Source organism: Trachurus japonicus, chromosome 11 (genome assembly GCF_045865225.1).
Source record: "Trachurus japonicus isolate A0001 chromosome 11, Traja_1.0".
Lineage (NCBI taxonomy): Eukaryota > Metazoa > Chordata > Actinopteri > Carangiformes > Carangidae > Trachurus > Trachurus japonicus.
This window is the reverse complement of record NC_140917.1, coordinates 12,893,058-12,916,180: the sequence shown is the minus strand read 5'-3', so window position 1 is coordinate 12,916,180 and position 23,123 is coordinate 12,893,058. Positions and strand designations below refer to the sequence as shown.

Genomic DNA, 23,123 nt, shown 5'->3' with positions numbered 1-23,123 from the left:
ACCTAATGCTTCGGCATGTGATGCGAAGGGACTCTGACCATTCGTCAGGCTGTGGATGCATTGGAAGTAAGACCGTGCTGGTGTATGTAGTTGATATTCTTTAAAACATGGCATTACAATGGAATTTGAATTTTGGTAACAGCACAGAATTCAAGAAAAAGCTCCCGCACACTGTCACAATCTCAATTTACTAAAGCAACGTTTCGGTCAAACCTATGACCTTCATCAGGCATATGGAAAACATTTCAAACATGATTCATATATACAGTATATACATATATTCCCGGTGGGACTGACCAATCAGAGGACTGGGGGGCTCAACTTGTGATGAGCTTCACCTGTTGGGGGGCGACAACATTCAATTAACACATAGACACATCATAAAGTATAACATGATGAGTGAGAAAATTTTGAAACAATATATTTTTAGTGTTAGTTTTTTTTTTCTTTGAAACGTCGGTGTCTTCGGTGTCCATAGCAACAATTCAGCAATTACTGTAAATGAACCAATCGCCAAATATTACACGAATGAAATAAGCTAAATGTCTTACTGTTTTGATCATTTGAAGTAGATTACAGCTGAACAAATCAATAGAGCTATTCATTAAACCGGTCTAACTCCAAGTCACGGTACCATGGTTGGACCATGGGTTAGATTTACACTGGAATATCCCTTTAAATGCAAAAAGGAAAAAAAGATAATTATGAGTTCTGGTACTGAATACCGAGCACAGGTGGACAGTAAAGACGTATCTCTTCAGGTGTGTGTTCTATTACTTTTTTAAAGTATATTTTAGGGGCTTTTTGCCTTTAATCGACAGGAGAGTTGAGAGAGAGACAGGAAACGAAACGGGAGGCAGAGAGAGGGGAACACGCAGGATAGGGCCGCTCTGCGCGGATTTGAACCAGGGGCGCCTGCAGTGAAGACTGTGGCCTCAACACATTGGGCGGGTGCTCTACCAACTGAGCTAAACACCGCCCTGTGTGTTCCAGAACTTACTGTGGTTTATTCTGTGTACTTTTCCTGTAATATTTTCTATGTATTTCTGTGTTGTTTCTGTCTCTGTGAAAAATGGTTAAAAGTTTTACTTATTACTTTCTTGTTTTGGTCATGGTCTTGTCTCAGTCTTAGGTGGTCTTGACCTGAACACTACTGTTTGAGAGTGAAAAGAAAGACACTGATGTAATGAGGTTTCTGTCTGTTCTCAAAATTAACAAACATGAGTCAACCATTAAGATGCCGACCTGAAATGTTGTGTAGTTGAAGATCAAATTGGATGTGGTGCTGATGTTTTGACACGTGACCTTCTTAAAGTCTAAGATCTAGGTTCTATGATCCTTTTTTTTCTTTACACAGATCACACAAATCCAAGTCAACCAATCTTTGTATGTGTAATTTGGGAATAACTCTGTTATATTGCCTGAATGTTTTCTGTTCTCTTTGTGGGACAAGTTCTTTTAGTACTGATATCTGACCACTAGATGGGGACATGATGTTGGTTTCAGCTTCAGCAAAGGAGAAGATGTGATACATCAACATGTCCATCAAGTTGTAATATTGCATATTATAGTAAATGGTGTATTTACTGTTTGTGAATGGAAAGAGATAAATATGATGGTTTGAATATTAATGCAGAACATACAAAGAAAACACCTCTATCATCTTCAAGAATTTATTGAAACAGATTGACAACAGATATCCAAAACTAGACATATCACACTCCAAATCCTCCTCTCAGACTCTGTTCTTTTCACATGAGCTCCTCAACTTCTCCTCAGTCCTCAGCCCATCCTCTAAGAACAGATGATAGTCACTGAAGTGTTTCATTGCTAGATTCAGGTGTGAGAGAGACTTTACACATCTGTTATCAACAAGCTTGTTCCTGCTTAATAGGTGTTTTTTTTTTATTAGCTATGACATGGATCAATTCATAAATGCATTTAATAGTTTGAAATAAAATCTTTGATGTAAAACACATTTGCCCTTCACCACAGGTAACATTTGATTAATTATGTAATAGTTAATTTCCAATTAAAATAGTTCCCCACCACTGCCACGACTACAGTCAGAGTAACAGAAATCATCATTTACATCTATTCAGAAGAAATGTAGTGAGATTTAGCAATTGCCACACATCATTTCTAAAAGTGGAATGCATATACACCTACAAGCTAAAGCTTTGGTTATGATTTTCAGAATGACTTGCACATTTGATAAAATTAAAGTTAACCAACTGTACGTACTGTACTGGAAAGAAATCTGCTAGCAGAAAATATGGTGCTTCTGATTATTAAATGATAACCCACAAACTTGCACTCTGCCTTGTGCCTTGTTTGCATCTGACATGACTTAATCAAATAAACTTGATTCAGATGTAGTCATCAAAACTGTTCTTACTAAAGCCAGCCTGAACAACCTCTTTGATTCTCTCAGTCTCCTGTGGTTGAGCAGCCGGCAGAACAGCCTTCAAGTCACCCTCTATTTTTGCCATCCTGGTATCGGTCTGCCTCTGAAATTCGTTCTTGTTCCTCAGGACCAGACGGAGAATCCCTTCCTGGGCTGCCTTGCAGGATTCCTGCAGATTCTGACGTTCCACTTCGAACTCTGGTTTCTCCTTATCCATGGCCATGAGCTTGCCCAGGCTGCTCACTTTGTCCATCAGGTATTGGCTGGACACTTCAGTGTAGGTCGTTGAAATCATGTGGACCAGGCTGGCAATGTTGGAGGCTTGAAAGGCCTGATTGTACAGGAGATCTTTGGTAAAGAGCTTGTCATTGTAAGTGAGTCTTGTGGTATCCTCAGATGTTGTGACAAAATTGTGCAGTGTCTTGCTGAGGCTAATTTTGACAATGTTGGAGACCATCTGGAAGAAGAGCACCATCTTCTCCCACTGCTCTTTGACTCTGCCCATGGCGTCCAGACCCTTCACCAGCATCTTGATAGTGGTATTAAAGTCAATCTCCTTGATATTGCAGCTCTGCATTTCAACCAGAATATCAGTCAGCTCCTTCTGATTCCTCTCCATGTTCTCCACACTCTTCTCATATGCCAGTCGTGTGTCTTTGAGTTGTACTCGGCTCTGCTCTATTTTGAAACGGGCATTCTCAGTTGCTCTCTGACTTGCTTTTTGTCTGCCTGTGCTCTGTGCTTTATACATCATCGGTGGTTTGGGGGTAAGAGCTGGAGAGCCTAAAACTTTTTTGCTTAAAGAGTCAAAAGTGAAGGTTTCATCATTTAGCTTTGTAATGTTATTTATGACCTGTTCAGTTTTTGCCTGATCCCATGTGTGATCAGGGGAATACGTTGCCAGCTCTTTACATATGTTGAGCCCTTCTTGACAGATTGCCAGAACGTTTGTAACGCCTTTTCCCTTTGGAAGCTTGTCCACTGCGTTAAAGATCCTTTGGAATTGATCTTCAGTCCATTTGGACTTTGGAAGCTGTTTTTCCTGGTCATACAGGTCCTTCCAGTTTATTTCACTTCCATTGACAAACTGTCTCAGAGTTCCTACAAGGCTCAGAATCTCCCCAGATTTACTATAGCCTTGCATTTGTGCGAACACATCAACATTTTCACCTGAGGTGCTTTGGTTAGTGGGTGATTGTCCTGTGTTCGATCTATATGTATCTGGGTTAAATATATTCAGGATTGATGTTACAGAAGTTGCGAGACCTTCAACAAAATCCATGCCGATCATATCCCACCCAGAGGGAAGTGAATCCATAGATTCTTTGAACGTTGCTTGTGCTTCGCCCAGCTGTTTCTCCATGTCCTGCATTGCTTTCTGGGACCGTTCATTCAGAAGTTGGGCACTCTGCTCCCTCAATTTTCCCTCTTTAATTTTCAGCTTGACCTTTTCCAGCTCTTCTCCATAAAAGTGTTGAGCGTTGATACAGGCCTCCAGCAGCTCCTGGATTAAATTGATCACGGCAATATATTTGTTTCTTACACTCTCTGCCAGTGCCACACAGTCGTCTGCGATTACACGAATGTTGTCCAGTTGATTTGGTAGGAGGTTTTCAATAACTGCATCACTGCCCTTAAAAAGAGTGTTGAGCGCTACCTTCATGTGATCAGGAACTGTTGCTGTGTGAAGGCGGATTTGATCCATATTCACGTGGGCATCATTGAATGCATGCCAGCCTGAGTTACAGATCTGCATGAGACAGGCCCTGAAGGACTCTGGGTATCTGATGTACTTGTAGCCATCTGCAGGGGGGTTCTTGTTGATTGAGAAATCTGTAGCTGAGGAGATGAATACAAGCTCCCCCATGATGGCAATAGAGAGGGGAGCAGGAGTCAGATACTCCTCCCAGTTTGCATTGGGTTTCATCAGCATCTTGGTGGTTTCTCGCATCTGTGGTGCAGTGGTGAGACTTTGAGTGGTCTGTGAAACTTGGTTGGCAATGTTTTCTGTTGAAAAAAGGAGAAACAGAAGTTATCGGGTAATCTCTCACCCCATAAAAATACATATGAAATTATTCACCTTCTCAAGCTGGTGGAGAATAAGAAATTTGCATATTTTAAACAATTTAACCATTTGTTTGTCAGGCCTCACATTAACTTTTTTTGAGCAAGGCCTCTTGGCCCTTTAAAATTAGGCCATCTCAGTCAAAATATAGAGCAACAAATTGCAAAACCAAATTAATGAATTCATCAAGAAAAATAATAATAACATTAAATTCAATGTAATATTATTTAAATGGTGCCAAACAGTTAAACTCAATTATTGAGTCCTTAAATTAAATAATTGTTTGTTGGAATGTATTATAACAGAAGTTTATAAAAGGTCCATCTGCTTGAGTTTGCCTGGTGTTAAGATAAAAAGAGTATCATATCAAAAATAGACAGTACATATAGTGGGGCCCTACTGCTTCACTTCGCTGTTTAGCTCCTTTCATCTGTTGAAGTTGTCAATCTCTTTAACTTTACAACAACATAATTTCCTCTTTACCTTCGCTTGAATTAACAGGGTTAATACAGTACGGAATCAATTGGATAGATTTTTAGTTGTTCAAAACTGTCTGACCGTTTGTTCAAAAACTCTCTGACCATATGCTCAGTATCTGACCAAGACTCATAAGTGTTGTTCTGTATCAGACCATCAATAACTACATTGTTTTTCCAACTCTGAAATGAATAATAGATGTTATTTGTTTAATTTGCTTTGAATGGTGAAGGAGACAGTGAACATTCAAATTAATATTGAAGATAACTGATGCACTTCGTTGAGGTAGCTAGCTAGGTGCTAGTGTTTACTATGCTAACTATACCTGGTCCCTAACATTGCAACCATTTGCAGGGCGACAGTTCAAAAACTCAAAATCTCACCAAGAATATTTGTCTTATTTCTAGTCGAAATATCATTTCTAGTCAAAAACAAATCCCATTATATGTAATTACATAAAAAGTAGCTTGTTTTTAGACACTTTTTACTTCTTTCAAGCATATTTTTACTTGAAATGAGTAGAAAAATCTGATAGTGGAGCATTTTTTCTTTCTTATTACAAGCACAGAATTTAGGCAATTCTGAGAAACAAGAGAGAGACTAGAAAGAGAACAAGAACATCTGCATTCTGCCTTAACGGTGGCTTGAACACACAAACTCTGACACCGTGGACCACCACCAAACTCATGAAGCTAACTGGCTAGAGGTGAGGTACTGTGTGGCTACACAAATTAACTAAGCCTGTCACTATGGTGGCAGCAGCAGTGAAGGCAGATTTACAGTAACATAAATCAAACATAAATTACATCTTGGCAGCCTGGAAATGTTGGTGATTTATTTTTAACGATAAGTGTTTTGCTCCATAAGTGAAAATCATTGACTGCGATTATTCCCATGAGAGCAGAATTCAAAATGTTTTAAAAAATTCAGTGTTTGAGATAAAACCCTGATATTTGCCAAACTTCATCAACCATAACTCTTAAAGATGGTCAGTTTCTTTCAGGAAGATTGGAAATGTATTGAGCAAGAATTGACTATAGTGTGAATGCTGAAAATAAATTATTATCTGTTTTGAAATTTGCTGCTTTTTAGGATGTCTGATTTGCTATTTTGTTTCGGGTTATGTGTTAACATATAAAACAAGTTGTCTGGAGTGAGGCCCAATCTGAAAAAGTATATGGAAATAAATGGGAACTTTTAAAGTTTGAAGTTGGAAAATTTCTTAGGAAATACTGTAGTAATCTTGCTAAGTCAAACGTTATGAAGAAGAAAAGGTGATCTCCAAGATAACTGCCTTAGCTTCCATATGTCCCGATAAACAATCCTCTGGAGAAAAAGAAAAATTGTTTCAAAACAAACTAGATACATTTTTATCAGTCTAAAGCTGAAAGGGCTTTTGTAATGTCTAGAAGGCGAAGCCTGCGAGGAGGGTGAACAGAACTTTGTGTATTTTCTTTTTAGGTTAGAAAAAACCCCCTGTCCAAAATAGTATCCATCAGCTTCAAATAGATAACATAATGATGATGCAAAGCAGATTGCAACCTTCTGTTGCAACTTTTACAAAAATCTTTATAGCTCTCATTATTGCACGAATCTTACTGTTTCATTTCTGGATTCCATAGTTAATAGCCTATTAATCCAATCAATACTGCTGAGTACGAATATTGTGATCATCCAATCTCTTTATATAATATATAGATATAGAAATAATAGACTCAATACATAATTTAAAAAACAATAAATCTCCTGGAGTGAATGGTCCTTCTCCATTGAACTAGCCCCATTTTGTGAAAGTATCACTAATGATGCTCTCCCTTTCACTCTATATATACTCTATTTATACCTAAACCTAAAAAAGATCTGTGGTGGAAATTTTGATGGAGTCCTATTCTGGGTAAGTCTATTAGAATGATCAGTGTTGACCAACTGTACCCTGGTGTGGTGAACACTTTGTTTAAGGTGAAGGTAACAGGATGAACTCTATGACCTGACCACTCTGTGTTGTAATAAAGTTAAGCAATAAGTGGGGGGTTAGCAAAACACCATTTAGGGCACACATCCGGCGTTGGGTATTGCACACTGATTGTTTTATTACTAGGAGAGCTCATCTTATGGCTGATAATTACACTGATTGTGTATTTGATGAGTTTGATGAGGGAAACCAAGAAACCAAGAGAGCTCTGAGCAGCTCGCGGCTCTGCTCTGCCATTCTAAAAAATAGCTTACATCGACAATTAAAGGTAATGAACCTACTCCTAAAATTATAGGGATTATGGTGATGGTCCAATTTGCCAAAATGTTGAACTATCCCTTTTACTGTAAGACAACCTAAAAACAGAGGCACATACTGTAGTCAGAGAATGTTGACCATAAGAGAACAGTTTACTGTTCCCCTTCCCTGCAAAGAGTCGACCCTTTATAATATAACTAAGCATGCATTTCTATTGTCAGAGCATTGTCCAATTACAGCATATCTATTTTATGCAATAAACAACAAGTGTGATGACTAATGAAAGGGTTGAATTCAACTATTCTCCATTGTGGTATGGTATGGGTTAGAAGGGAGAAAATCATACAGTTCCTAATATCATCATACATATCTGTGACTAACTCAGGCGGCGGAGGTACATACCTTGGCCCCGCGCTGGCTGAGGAAACAGAGAGATGAGGACCATGCCCAGCAGGCAGAGACTCTGTCTCGCTGTAAACGGCATCCTGATACCAGCAGACAGGAGGACACAACACACCTGTGCAGGAAGACGAGGGTGAGGAGAGAGGAGAGGGAGGATATGGCAAGGAGGAGGATCAGGGAGATAGAGATAGAGAGAAGAGGAGTTGGGAAAATGGTGAAGGGAGAGGGAAGAGGGGTAATTAGATGAGAGGATGGAGGAGAATGACAGGTGGTGGGGGGGAGGTTAATATAAGGAGGGATGTGAGAGAGTACAGAGGAGGTAAGGAGGAGGAAAAGGGATGTGAGAGAGGAGCAAGGATGACAAGGAGGAAGAGGGAGGAGAAAGGATTTTAAAAGTGGGAGGGAGGACTTAAATTAACCACATGGCATTTTATAAACATGTTGTGCTTGATGATGTTTCAGCACTGACACTATTAGATAATTAATGTTTCTTTAATTACATACATTTCTTGCTTATATTTTGCTGTTAATGCATGTGTTTCCTAAAAGACTGGTGATTGCATTGACTGCCACTTCAGACTAAAAACTTGGCGAGCATATAAGAATAAGTCATACATGACCAACCCTCCCCCCTCCTCTATTTCTAAACTGATATCTCATTTAATGACGCTACCAAATCAATGTCTCTTTTAATGTAAATCTGTAAATCCATTCGTGTGCAGAATTAAATGCACTATTATATGGCAAGCCATTCTAACATTTAAAGGCCAGACTGAATATGTGTTGCAGATATCTGTAATTCAGTTTTGTCTCGTCAAAAAGAATATTTCAGATATCTGCAACTACATTCTTCCTATCCACACTCGTCGTTTCAGATATCCACAACTACGTTCTTCCTAGGACAAATGACATCACTTTCGCCATTCATGTGTGTGGGGTTTGTCATTACAGATATCTACAATTCAGTTGCAGATATCCGCTATGTGAATTATGGATATCTGTAACTGAATTACGACTAACAGTAATTCCAGTTTGGGATGTCTACAGTTTGATACCGACTAGTCATAATTCCCTTTCAAGATATCTTTAATTCACCACAATTAAAGATATCTACATGTCCCATTTCAGATATCTTAAGTTAAGTTTTGACTTGGCGAAATGACGTTGTAGATATCTGTAAATGGAATTATGACTAGTCAAAATGACGTTGTAGATATCTCAAACTGGAATTAGGAATAGTTGTAATTCAGCTCATGTGAAGCTACGTGCAGCACAGTAGGCTCAGGGCTGCTAGCCCCACTAGCTGTCCCGGACGTCTCTCACTCACTCTCTCACTCTCTATCTCTCGTGCATGTGAGGGACAGAGCAGAGCAACAGTAGACGGAGAGGCAGCTTTAGGCTCAACACACACACATAGCCTACAACCTAGGCTACGGTCATGAAAAATTAACATAAATTCACTTACCTTTCCTATCAATCAGTCTCTGGTTTAGTTGAGAAGTTTGGACTGAAAATCTCTTCTCAAATCACCTCCTTAAATACAAATCTGAGAGACTAGCCCCTCCTCCCAGCACTTATCTCTTTCTCTCTCTCTCTCCCTCTCTTTCTTACACACACACACACAGCCCAGGTTGTCTGTCATATCGGTTGTAAACCTTGTGATAATAGCTTGTTGTGTACAGTTAACATTATTGTTGCTTCGGTTTGAGTGTAGATTAATTGTGAATGGTTTGTTGTGTAGCTAATGTGAGTGGTGGTCCAATAACGTGATCCTGTTATTGATGAGTTGGGTTTTAATAACAGCTGATAAATGTGTAGATGGCATGGATTGTGATGAGAAGGTGTTGCACATATTTTAAGACTTATCTGTGCAAACACTGTGCAAAACCTGTTTGTGGTGACTTTGTACGTGATAAACTGATTTGCTGAATACCGACCCCTTACTAAAATAGCACATGCGCCACAACTAGTTCTCCCCAGAAGACAACAACATACAGAGGGTGAATTTAGCCATAAGAGTTTAAAAATGGCCATATTTATGTTATGGAAACATTCTTCTCTCGTCTCCTCTCTTCTTCTCTAAATTCTTCTTCTGAAATGGCACAACTCAGAGTTAGCTTTTTGTTTGGTAACCAGGTTCAGGTTACATAACAATAAAATAATGAAAAAAACAGCTGAGGCAGTGAGGCAGGCACTGCTGCTGTATTGAATATGGTGTCATATTGAATATTTTCCTGGGTATTGGTGTCGAGTTTGAAATTTGAGTATTGTGACAATCTTACAAGTATTGTGACAAGTACTGTGACAATCTTACAACTCTGTGACAAACACCAATGATCAGAGGGTTGGCGGTTCGAATCCTGCTCTGTCCCGGTTGCTGCCGTAGTGTCCTTGGGCAAGACACCTTACCCACCTTGCTCCTGATGGGTCGTGGTTAGCGCCATGCATGGCAGCTTCCGCCATCAGTGTGTGAATGTGTGTGTGAATGCAATGTACTGTAAAGCGCTTTGGGTATCGTTCAGGTATAGTAAAGCGCTATATAAATACAGACCATTTACCATTTACCAAAACAGCCAGAAACAACTAAAATGCAGTAGAATAATTAAAATGATTTTCATTTGATAAACAGTTGTGTTATGTTGTGACCACTTTAAGAGAATCATCAACATGTATGAGTGAGGGGGTACTCGTCGTATGGCAAAAAGACTCAGGGGGTAAACAAGACAAAAAAGTTTGGGAACTACTGTTCTAAAGAAACCTTCAACTGTTCTTTGATAAATATTACAAAACAAATAAATAATAATTTAGTATTATTGTAAAAAAAAGAAAAGAAAAAGAAGCATATTTTAGCAATACTACGCTTACTGAGACAAAAAGCAAAAGTTCACAAGTGAAATTGAATGCATGTTACAACCGTCCATGATCTGTGTTGCAACTCTCCCCAGGTTTGGGGTCAGTTCCAACATCTGAACTCTTCCTATCAGATCACCACTGTTAACTGGAAAGTTTCTATATACAGTAAACAGTTTCCGTAAACACCACGTTTTATAAAAAATGTGTTGTGGGGCGTTGTTTGAGCACCTGCCCCACGTGTTGAGGCTATAGTCCTCACTGGTTCAAATCCTGTGTCAAGGGGCCCTATCCTGCGTGCCAACTCAACTGTCCTGTCCATTAAAGGCAAAAAAGCCTAAAATATATACTAAAAAAAAACTTCAGGTCAGTTCATACTTAAACAGTATGAGTGTAAAGAGTATTTGAGGCAGTTATTGGTTGTACTCATTTTTGTAAATTTAACAAACTTAAATTATCAAGTTTTACCTCTGGCCACAGTGCTACCCAGTTGTGATTGGCTCATAACTAAATTCAAGTCTGTGCTTGTCAGTTGGAGGATACAGAGAAAGTTGTGCCATTTTCTTATTTTCACAGAGCAATTTAAGCAATGGTTAGTTCATCCATATGAGACAGTTCTTTGTTCTACATTATACTTATTTGTAGGGATGCACGATAGTTATCGGTCCGATAATTATCGGCCCGATATCAGGAAATTATGACGTAATTTTGATAAATCCAATATCATAAAGTTATCGGCCCGATAAGATTTATTATATATTTTTTGTCAGCACTGCGGTATGGATCGTTTTTTTTTTTTTTACCAAGCGCTCTCACTCAGAGCGCTCTGCTCTACTCCTACATGAGAATAGAATATCTTCATTTAAAGAGTCAAAACTGTTTTTGGTTTGTTTATAGTATTGATGTCATGATATATGTTAGGTCCTCACTAGTCTTTTTTTATCTCCAGGTATGTTATCGGTTATCGGTATCGGCCTTCGGAAGCAGAAAGTTATCGTTTATCGGTATCGGTTTCAATAAATAATTCAATAAGTCTTTGTAATTTCAACCATGGGTTACTCAAGGCTAGACAGCAACACTGTTCTGAAAAGATTTAAGAACATCAACAACACTCGTGCTCTGTTTGCTATGGTTGATAAGCTTGCAACTTACTTGCTTTTTCAATGAAAAAAATCAAATCTCTTGATCCACGCCCAACCGATCAAAACGCCACTCATAGCCACAAATAATGCTCAGAACAGTACCAAACGTCATCAACAGTACAAACAGGGTCCCAGCACATACTGTAATACAAGGCATCAAACATCTTAGCTTTGCCTGGCTATTGAAAAGAGACCAAAACAACTCACCCATTCTCCTCCAGTTATACGCTATGCAGCAACTTTCCACGTCCAGCATAGCGTGAGGAGAGAATCACGTAAACAAGCACAAGATTAGACGACACAAGCGAGATCAGGACGACATTCGTTGCCGAAAGAGACTGCAACATAGTGAAGCAGATATCACAGAAGGGACTACACGGCTGAATTTATGTATTTTGACAACAACAACGACTGGAATCATTTCAATGGTTGCCCCTATCAGTTTGAGACCGAGTTCACCGAAGATGAGCTGAAGGAAATGGAGGAAAAAAGTCAAAGAGAGCTACGGTGGAGTCTATGTGCTGGAAATGAAAGAGAAAAGTGAAAGAGGGAGAGGTACGGTGGAGTCTATGTGCTGGACCTGGGGGAATCAAGTGGTCAGTCTGGTGGTCACTGCCTGTCGGTGGCCACTGAAACCAGATGTGTGTGCTGCCAGTCGGCCTCGGACGTGTGTTGTCAGTGCCTGGACTTTATGCTGGACGCGGAAAGTTGCTGCATAATGTATAACTGGAGGAAAGTGGGTGAGTTGTTTTCGTCTCTTTTCAATAGAAACCAGGCTAAGCTAACAAATGTTTAGTGCCTCGTAGTATGTGCTGGGACCCTGTTTGTACTGTTGAAGACGTTTGGTGCTGTTCTGAGCATTATTTGTGGCTATGAGTGGCTTTTTGATCGGTTGGGTGTAGATCAATAGACTGCGCTGTTTGTTATGGTGCGGTCTTTGCTTAAGTTGCTCCAACTAGAGAAGCTAGCAGTTAGCAGACTTCATCTCTCGAGGGGGGGTCTGTGTCACGGTGTGTTGGACCATGGGTTAATTTACGCCGGAATATCCCTTTTAAGTTCCATTTGAGGTAATCTCTTGATGAAAGTGAAATGGTTTATTTATGGTTTATCCGAGTTAACAGTGATGTCATAAGAATCCAACTTGAAATTCAATGGTATGGGTAATTAGCAGACATGTTTAATATGTAAAAGTTTGGTGAGTGTAGTCCGAATAGTCTAAAAATTAAAAAAAAAAGTGTTGCAACTGTCCCCAGTCTCCTCTAATCATACACTATTATGTTCCTCCCCACTCCTATTACTGGCATTCCCTCATCAACTCGTTTTTCCGGTCAGCCAGTATGGATTTTACTTTTAGTTGATAAAGCAGATTAATGATTTATGCAGGTATGGTGTAACGTTGCAGACAAGCTACCTTTAGCCTAATGTTGTGTTTGCCCTGGACATATCCAAAAACGCAAACACACTGTAGGGGAGAGTGGGGTAAAGTGAGACATTTTTTACATTTGCTCCCCTCTAATCAAGCTAAAATGATTTATCAGTAAAATTTACACATTTACCATTAATTCAGGATGTTTCCTAGCAATGGAAATTATCAGAATGTATTTAGAACGAAGGGCAGTGAAAATATGATTGTTTTAAAAAAAAGTGGTCTCGTGTCTCACTTTACCCCAGCTCAGGGGTAAACTGAGACAGACTAGAGAAATCAACAAGAGTGTCTGGCTGCAGACCTCCACCGTCAGGCTGCTTCCGGTGCAGGCTCCACGCTCAGGCTGCCTCCACTGTCAGACAGGAAGTGCACGCAAGAAACTTCAAAATAAAATCATGTAGACATTTTTGGAGGAAACGGCTTTGTCGTTGATTTATATATTTAATTAAACAACAATGTAACGCAAGTCTGTCAGCAACATTATTGCATTACAATATAGAACGTCTCTGATAACATTAACTGTCAAAATGGGGTATAGACCTAAACTCTGTCCACATAGCAACAAGTTCATCGAAAAATATTTAATATTTTAACTTTAACTTTTAACCTCAGTTCCAGTCTTTGTAAAAAAAAAAAAACAACAACAAAAAACACCTTATTTACCATTGAATGGTTTAACAGTAGGATAGGCATAGTGTAGCCTACCTAAATAAGATCTGATTTAATATGAAAAATGTATTTCAAAACACAACGCTGATGCATCTGCTCAAAGGCTTAAGCCTATACGTAACTTTACAGTAGGCTAATCTCTGCACACGTACAGTAGAGAGCAAGATTTTAAACCATCAACCAATAATTAATTAAGATTGTTTTCATTGCTCCACATTATTTATTCTATTGCATGATTCCACTTGAGTCTTATACTTATGGTAAAATAAAATAAAATATACCGGAGTCGGACTGAAAAAAAGAAAAGAAAGATACGCTCAGAACAGGATGGACTCGAACCCGTGCTACTTGTACCATCTGCAGTATTTGCAGTGACTCTACCAGGAGAGCTATGGGATAATTTACAGTGTCATGATTTATATATATATATATATATATATAAGAAGTAGGCTACCGTACTATGCAAGCATCATTAGTTTAAATTTACATGCTTAACGGTCCCGTGAAAAACATATTCACAAATTCATAACCGGACCCAGACAGGACGTGAAAGGTGAACATGTCTGGCCATAAGAGAACTCTTGGTCACCCTAAATTAAAACTGTATTAACTTAACCTACCTGTGTTCTTCATGGTATAATGAAAATAAATGATTAGGTGGGTATCAGGTGTTCATTAAATAGGTAATGAAAACACACAAAATAACAGGGGCCCCCGATAGACCAAAAGGCCCTTTGAAGACCCCTGAGAGGTTCTACCTAAGTATAAATGTAGATGTTACTTGGTCCTCTGGGTCTTTCCTTTACCATCACTGCTCGGGTGAGGACTGACCTTTCCTTGCAAGGAAATAAGAAACTTGTCGGCCATAAGTCTCTATTTCATTATTCACCAACAACGAACCACTAAAGAATTTCCACAAGCCCCATCTCCTGCTATATATCTCTCTTGCAAGACCCTTGCAAGAATTATGTGGCTACAAAAAACAAACTGAATTTATTTTATATTGATTATACACTTATACAAATATTCATTGTTACTACAGTATATTCAATAAACCTTGCCAATTATCACACACTGGACCTGTAAATGTTGAGTAAAAAACTTTCAATATCAAGTTTTTGTTTGTCATAATACTTTTTGATAATGTTACATTTCACCCCAGGGTGTTACAATTAACCCAGACCATATGGGGTGAATTGTGACATTTCACTCCTTGTGTTTGAGACTAACCATGCATTTTCTGTTTGTGTTGCAGAGATAAAAGCTACACCATTTAATAGCAGATACTTGTCACTAGTTTGACCACATTTTGAATGCACTGGCTAAAAAATGCTCCAAGATACAGTCAGAAATTCCAAAAATGTTACAACCACCCTCGGTCTCCCTGATCTCCAGTGTGTGTGTGTGTGTGTGTGTGTGTGTGTGTGTGTGTGAGAGAGAGAGAGTGATGTAAAATAAGTTTGTCTTTTCGGGCCTTGAACCTATTCAGCATCACTTTAATATAATAACTTTGAAGACTCCAATAAAACGCTGGAAAAGGATGGATCCGACGTAGAGTTGTCTTTTATTCACTCTTAGACAAAGTAAAACACAAGTTAACACCCCAAGTCACTTACAAGATACAAAGTATATGAAAAAGAAAAAGTGTCGACAGAAGGGTAGAAGTGACTGATTTTCACATCATCCGTGTGTGGCTTATATGCTGGTGTGTGTGTGTGTGTGTGTGTGTGTGGTTTTAGGTACTTTCCCATTCCATGGCCTTATCTCTGCTGTACTTTCCCATCCCATGGCCTTATCTTCTGCTACATCCTTGATTTCAGCTAGAAGTAGGCAGATAACGGCAATCAGTGATGATAAAGCCACGGTGGAGTGAAACAACATAAGAACATGACAAATAAGTATATTCTAACTATTTAAATCAACACAAAATAACATAAAATGTGATTATTAATGACATAACACAGCTCACACTCAGTCTTTAAAGGTGGCATAACTTTCTTTTCATTGGTCTTGTTCATGGGTGCAGATCCTAGGGGGGACGGGGGGGACATGTCCCCCCTAATTTCTGAAAAACATGAATTGTCCCCCCCAATAAAAATACCCCAAACTATTTAAAATTTAACAAATGTATTTTCAGACTTCACATTCTTCACATCTAAAAAGAAATTATTGAAATGGTGGAACAAATAATGTTTGACAAAAATATTTCTGACTCCACATTACATCTCTGGTCTCCTCCACTATAATCCAAATGAATAGTTTCTTACACAGACGCTAATGACATCAGCAGGCTTTAAAAAAACGACCCCCTCAATCTTAGGGCTTCATATTTTGATTTTCATCCATATCAATTAATCATGCATAAAGTTCCATACACTGGGAGAAAAGGAAGATGGTGAGAAGAATTGGGGATCTGGGAGGGTCGGTGGGAGGCAAAAGATAAGAACGTGACATTATATGTCCGAGACCCTTTAATTTATAATTTACTAATTTAAAGGGATAGTTCAACATTTTGGCAAATTGGCCCATTGCCATAATCGCTATAGTCATAGCAGTAGGTTCATTACCTTTAATTGTAGGTGTAAGCTATTTTCAGTACGGCGGAGCGCAGCAGCAGGCTGCTCAGAGCTACGCTATGGAGGCTAACGGAATTTCTTGGTTTCCCTCATTAAACTCATCAAATTCAACATCCCAAAACTCCACAGCGCTTTTGTAGACAAGTTGTGACCTGCACAACCACCACTCTATGAGATAATGACGGAACGATACAAAACTGAGCCGTTTTCGAGGTAAATACAGGGTAAATACGGAGACTGCTTGCTGAAAAACTGTCCCTGAACGCAACGCGCATCAGCGGTTTTGTATGAATTTACCTCGAAAACGGCTCCGTTTCGTATCGTTCCGTCATTATCTCATAGCGTGGTGGTTGTGCAGCTCACAACTTGTCAACAAAAGCGCTGTGGAGTTTTGGGATTTTGTATTTGATGAGTTTAATGAGGGAAACCAAGAAATTCCCTTAGCCTCCATAGCGTAGCTCTGAGCAGCCTGCTGCTGCGCTCCGCTGTACTGAAAATAGCTTACACCTACAATTAAAGGTAACGAACCTACTGCTATGACTATAGCAATTATGGCAATGGGCCAATTTGCCAAAATGTTGAACTATCCCTTTAACAGCAGTGATACTCGCTGTTGGCTGTTTATGACAAATAAACAAGAAAGGTAAGCACAATAAATGATTCCCTGTGCAGTACTTTTTGAATGCCGAGACTCTGCAGAGTTGCTATTTATGGCGGCATGGTATGAGTTGCATATGGGCAAAAAAAAAAAAAAATCTCATTGTGTCCCCCCCAATCCTGGCATCGGATCTGCACCCCTGGTCTTGTTGTTTTCAGGCTTATATGTGACTTCTCATAAAAAATACCACCACAAGAGAAAGAGAGAGAGATTAGAGACTAACTTTTACAATTTTCCCAGAAACCACGTGATCACAACCCAACCTCCTTGACCCAAATCCCAACCCCTCCTACCCACGACTGTAACTATCAAAGCTGGGTCTAAGCTTGTAAAGCGCTGACAGGACAGCAGAGGCTCCCTGAAGAGGTAAGTGTGCAGACAAATCTCGGATATCTGTAATCATGTTATTGTGAGCATAAAGTGCATAGTCATCATGCATGTGCACACATAGGGCCAAGCTTTGTGCTGACTCCATTATCTTCTAGCCACTTGTTGACAGATTCACAGCCTATAGTTGGCTTACACTGTCTATCCCCTTTACCATTCCTTTCCCAAACAGTGTATTCAGCTCAATTAGAAAATATCCTTTTCAATCTGCCTTTATGTGTCACAAAAAACCTAGGTGTGGAGGCTGATGCACACCTAAAAAATCTTGAAAAACAGGTGCGTTGGAGCATAGGTTAGGAGTGAACAAAGCACACTGTCAAGTCACTTGCAAAAGACTTTAATAAAACAAACAACGTTTCGGTCCACAGGACCTTTTTCAAGCAGAGATGCAGAGATGTCTCAAGCAGAGATGTCAAGCAGAGACACCTCTGCTTGAAAAAGGTCCTGTGGACCGAAACGTTGTTTGTTTTATTAAAGTATTTTGCAAGTGACTTGACAGTGTGCGGGAGACCCTTTTTTCCTTTGTTCACTCCTAACCTTTTTTCCTTTGTTCACAAAAAAACTAACAAACACAAAACCTCAAAGCTCAAAGTTGTACTGGTACTTGTTTTTTTGTTGGTTTTTTTGGTATGTACATTGTGCAGGAGAAAAGACAAATAAAGAAATCTTGAATCTCTTGTATCTTGAACTCAAACCCATAGAGAAAAGCAACAAATGGGGTAAAGTGGGGAAGCAGCCTTATATAGGAGGGAGGCCCCAAGAAAAAGAAGATAGGATACAGATTTTTGTGATTACAATAAATATTCAAAATGTGTATTTGACCTGTAACATGCACTTCGTAACCAGGCTTTGTAATGATGTCTATAACGGTCTGGAAATCCCCTTGAGTCTATCTATCTATCTATCTATCTATCTATCTATCTATCTATCTATCTATCTATCTATCTATCTATCTATCTATCTATCTATCTATCTATCTATCTATCAACTCAAGTTCAGTTCAATTCAAATTTGAAGAACGGAACTTAATTTGTGAAGAGTGATTGTTTATATTCTTATAGAAATAAATATACTGTATATGTTAAAGGAGAGAAAGGCACGCACATATACATTTACGAGCAGCATATATAAGGGTGTTAGATTACAGTAGTTGCTTAGTAGTCCAATAGAAGAAGGTGATGATTCTCTGTCTTGTGGAATGTGTCATGTATTTTGCCTGTTGTGTGGAATGAGAAATGTGTTCCTTATTATTCTCCCTTTCTCTGTGGGGTTATGGTTTTTGGGGTTATTTGATGCTTTGTTTTTCCTTAGTCTAAAGGTTAGAGGTTATGGAATATCTGGATAGTGGTAGCCTAGAAGAGAGAGTAACGACACGCTTTGGTTCAATGGAAGCGCCTCCTGATGGCGAAATATAGGTATTGCAAAATCGCCCAAGAACTGACATCTCTGCATTGTTGGTGAATGAGCAAGTGTGGTATTTTCAATAATTTAAGGACATTTATAGATCACCCACGTTAATAGCATCATCGTGGATCCTTTACAGATAAACATTTTACACGCTTTTGCAATACCCATATCCTGATTCCTGCCACTCGGGGCGCAAAACCCTTACCACGGGAGTCAATGGTGGTGTCGTTACTCTCTTTTCCAGTGCTCTAGTGGTACCTCTTTGTTGGTGAAGGTGGAGTGTTGAGGATAAAGCCAACATGAATCTATCTATCTATCTATCTATCTATCTATCTATCTATCTATCTATCTATCTATCTATCTATCTATCTATCTATCTATCTATCTATCTATCTATCTATCTATCTATCTATCTATCTATCTATCTAGCAATTGTCTCTCTGTCACTTGCTCACTTTGGGAATATTTACTTATCATTTTGGAAATCAATAGTTTCCAAGATGTATCCACGTACCCCCTGCAGATGTTACTGGTGGTAGCCTGTTGAAACTCAATAGTTCAGTGAGACAAGAAGAATGGGACAATTTTGCAATAAAATTTTTTTTAATTAAACATCTATTCTACTTTTAGAGATGTGTTCACTATATGACATCAAATAGAACTTTTTTGTCACATAGAAAAACAATAGTAGCTTTTTTTTTTTTTTTGGGGGGGGGGTGGGTCATTTTGTTTATCTTTAGTATATATAAGTCTCTCATAGTCAATTCATCATGAGGAATAACATAGATAAACTGTTCCTATTTTTAGCTAAAAATGTTTAATTTTATACTTTTGTCTTTTCTTATGCACTTGCATATTTAAAATAAATTCTTGAAATTCAAAAAGAAAAATGTTGTGTGATCTGTTTTGATATGACTGCTTAGCATGGGGAAAGTTGCAAGAAGTTGTTGCAACCGTCCCCACACTATCAGCCATGACAAAAAATGACATTGACAAATGCTAACCATATCATTTACAGTACAGTAATAGTCAACAAAACGGTGATTCAAACTAGAAAAGTTTGGAGGGTTAGGGTCTGTCTGTTTGCATGTGTGTGTGTGTATGTGTGTGTTTGTGTGCGCGCAAAGAAAACATAAGACACTTCTTTAAGTGTAACTGTAGAGCCTCAACAATACAGATATTGAATAAAAGCCAATATTTAAAGCCTCAGTAGTATTGGGGCTAAACCGTGACATCCACCGTTCAGAATCTAGATTGCAGCGCTCACTCGCTCACCCCTCCCGCCGGCAAAGATCAGAGGACAAACATAGGACATAGATACGATATGCGTCACCTGTAACAACAGCGCTGCTAAAAAACAAACAAACAAACAAACAAACAGAGAAGAAGGACGTGGGTCGCTGTGCTCTCCAGCCGGTTCAGCTGCAGCTCCACAGCTGTCAGAGCAGCCTCTGCTGCTCCTCTCTCTTCAGCCTGGTGTTTGGCTGCACTTTGTATAAAAACAGTTCAACATTGTAAGATCCAGCTAATGCAAATAAGCACCGTGTGTGTTTTGTAACAGCAGAAAAAAACAAAAACAACTACGTCGATCATCCTCTGGGGGCACAAGCTTAGTCACAAACACTCAATAGGCGTCTGAGCCAGGTTGGTCTGCTGTCGCGTACCGTATTCAAAGATGGTGATGCAACATGACAGCCTTCGGTGGGTGCAACGGGCACTTATGTATTTGTAAACAACTTATTCTGAGCTACGAGACAGCTTTCATCTGTTTGCGGTTGTGATTAGACTTCGGTAAATACATATCTATGAAAGCAATATTTGATTTTTGCTAATAAAAAGCCAAATAAGCTACATACTGCCCCTTTAATGGTTAGTATTAGTAGATCTGTGCAAAAGATAATCATCTTTAAACTCAATTTGAAAATACTTTTAACACCAGTTTGTAACATAAAAAGGATAAAAAAGCTCTTTTGTAGGCCTATATCCAGTCTATAAACAAGACATACGGTAATATTTTCAATTCAATGATCGTGCATATGTGTCTTGTTTCATAAAGATAAAGCAATGGATCGTGTTACTTATTTTCTTTATGTGTGTCGGAAATTTTCTGTCTTTGGTGAAGAATGAAATAGAGATTTCTTGCCGGCCGACAAAGTTTTATTTTCTTTGCAAAGAAAAGGTCAATCAACATGCGAGCAGTTCAAAATGAAGAAAGACCCTGAGCATCAAGAAACTTGAACATTTGTACCTGAGGAAAAGCCCACCTCTTGGGTGTGTTTTACGTTCTTTGTCTGCTGTGGGGTCGGCCCCCTACTCAGGGTGTCTTTTCACACTCTTGTCTGTCGGCACCGACATCCTGGAGTGTGAAGTTAAGAGGTCTAGTCAACACAATTTAAAATACAAAAGGGTTTGAATATTGATGAGGAAGTGAGAGGTTGGGTGTCTCAGGTACTTGAAATGCAAAGGAATTTAATTTACAATTACATTTAAAAGTCTGGTATGTTGGTGAGAAGGTGGGAGGTTGGGTATTTTACAAAGAGATTGAAATTACAATTACATGTGGAAAAAAAAGAAAAACAAAAAAGTTCAAATATGAAAATTCAAATGACTTTTAAACCATATTCTTATTCATACCAAACATGACGTAAGGTGATCGAGACTTCTTAGACTTGTTCTTCTCCCCCTCCCTTCTGTTTTTCTTTATCAAATTTTAAAGTTAAATATCATAAGAAAGGACACAAAGTTAGCAATTGACAGTTCATTTTATGTTTTTGCTCTAGTCTGGAGAAGTCTGGAGACTCCAGCGCAGCTTTCAGTTTCTCGGCCTTCCCCTGTATCTTTTCCATGCTGTCTCTGTCCACGTTCAGCATCAGTTGATGCCCAAGCAAGCACATCCAGCTCACTGAGAACATTCAAACAGGCCATAAAAAGGTTATAGCAAAGACAGATTTGGTACCATACATGCTCTAGTCTAGACAGATCCACATCCTATACTGGTCCCAGTAAAATGAATGTATAAGACAGGACTCAGTCTATAGGCTCAACAGCCTGAGCTATAGGGTGATGCTTATAATGCTGAACCCTCCTGTAATTCGCACTATGAGCAAGAGGGGGCAAGAAGTAACATGCCAAATAAAGCTATTACCTGTCTTTCCGCCAGCGAGACTACGTTTGAGGTTTACAAGGGGGCGTTCCGTGAGGGGCTGCGACCATGGCTGCGACCTGCAGCCGGACCCTTCTCTCTCCAAACCAGGCTCCTGGGCTGAATTTCAACCCCAGACTACCCCTGGTTGCACCAATGTCAAAAGTGGGAGGAGACTTTAGCAGGTTCTGTGCTGTGCTGTTCTGTTTAATCCAAACTTTGTTTCAATAGATTTTATACAAAACTATCTTCTTCTTGGGCATTATCTATCTTTTGGGGCCTCATATAGCTCACTGACTTGAGCAGGTACCCAGAGGCTATCGTCCTCTCTGCAGCCGGCCCTGCTTTGAATCCTCTGGTGTGCCCTTTGCTGCGTGTTACTCCCCGCTCTCTCTGCCTCCCAATTTCCTGTCTATTTCTACTCTCCTATATCAATTAAAGGCAAAAAGGAAAACATTATTATTATGAGTACTGGTACTAAATACAGAGCACGCCCGAGTCTTTGGTATATGCTCTGGTGGAAGACGTATCTCTTCTGGTATGTGTTCCAATAATATGCTATTTGTTACTTACTGTCATTTATTCTGTGTACTTTTGCTGTAATGTTTTATGTGTATTTATGCTGTATTTCTGTTACTGTTTTTGTATTTTACCTTGTGAAGCACTTTGAGTCCTCTCTGAGAAAAGTGCTGTATAAATAAGTTTTACTTACTTGCACTTACTTATTTTGGTCATGGTCTTGTTTCAGTCTTTTGGTATGTGGTCTTGACCTCAACACTACTGTGATGTAAGTAGTGTGAGATTGAAAAGAAAGACACTGATGTAATGAGGTTTCTGTCTGTTCTCAAAATAAATAAAAAATCCATTAAGATGTTGACCTGAAATGTCGTGTAGTTCAAGATAAAATTGGATGTGGTGCTGATGTTTTGACACGTGACCTTCTTAAAGTCTAAAATCTAAGATCTCTTTACACAGATCACACAAATCCAAATCAACCAATCTTTGTATGTGTAATTTGGGAATAACTCTGTTATGTTGCCTGAATGTTTTCTGTTCTCTTTGTGGGACAAGTTCTTGTAGTACTGATATCTGAACACTAGATGGGGACATGATGTTGGTTTGCAGTTCAGCTCCTCCAGCAAAGGAAATTAGCTGATTGCTATAATCCTGCATATTTACATGAAAGTGTCTATTAATATTTTTTTAATAATCAAAATAAACCAATCTCAATCTCAAAGGAGAAGATGTGATACATCAACATGTCCATCAAGTTGTAATATTGCAT

The 23,123-nt window shown here is 39.0% G+C and overlaps 2 protein-coding genes across 2 annotated transcripts in view; one reads left to right on the top strand and one right to left on the bottom strand.

Annotated features, from left to right (window-relative positions):
* The window catches only part of LOC146978369 (uncharacterized), a 62,336-nt gene that overhangs the window by 25,227 nt on the left and 13,986 nt on the right, over positions 1–23,123 (top strand). The window lies entirely within an intron of this gene.
* On the bottom strand, positions 1,660–9,184 carry LOC146978371 (uncharacterized). Its single transcript, XM_085791060.1, has 3 exons — positions 9,047–9,184; positions 7,582–7,696; positions 1,660–4,414 (listed from the first exon to the last, which is right to left on the bottom strand). Exons 2-3 carry the CDS (start codon positions 7,661–7,663, stop codon positions 2,370–2,372), a joined length of 2,127 nt encoding a protein of 708 aa, XP_085647186.1. The 5' UTR covers positions 7,664–7,696; positions 9,047–9,184; the 3' UTR covers positions 1,660–2,369.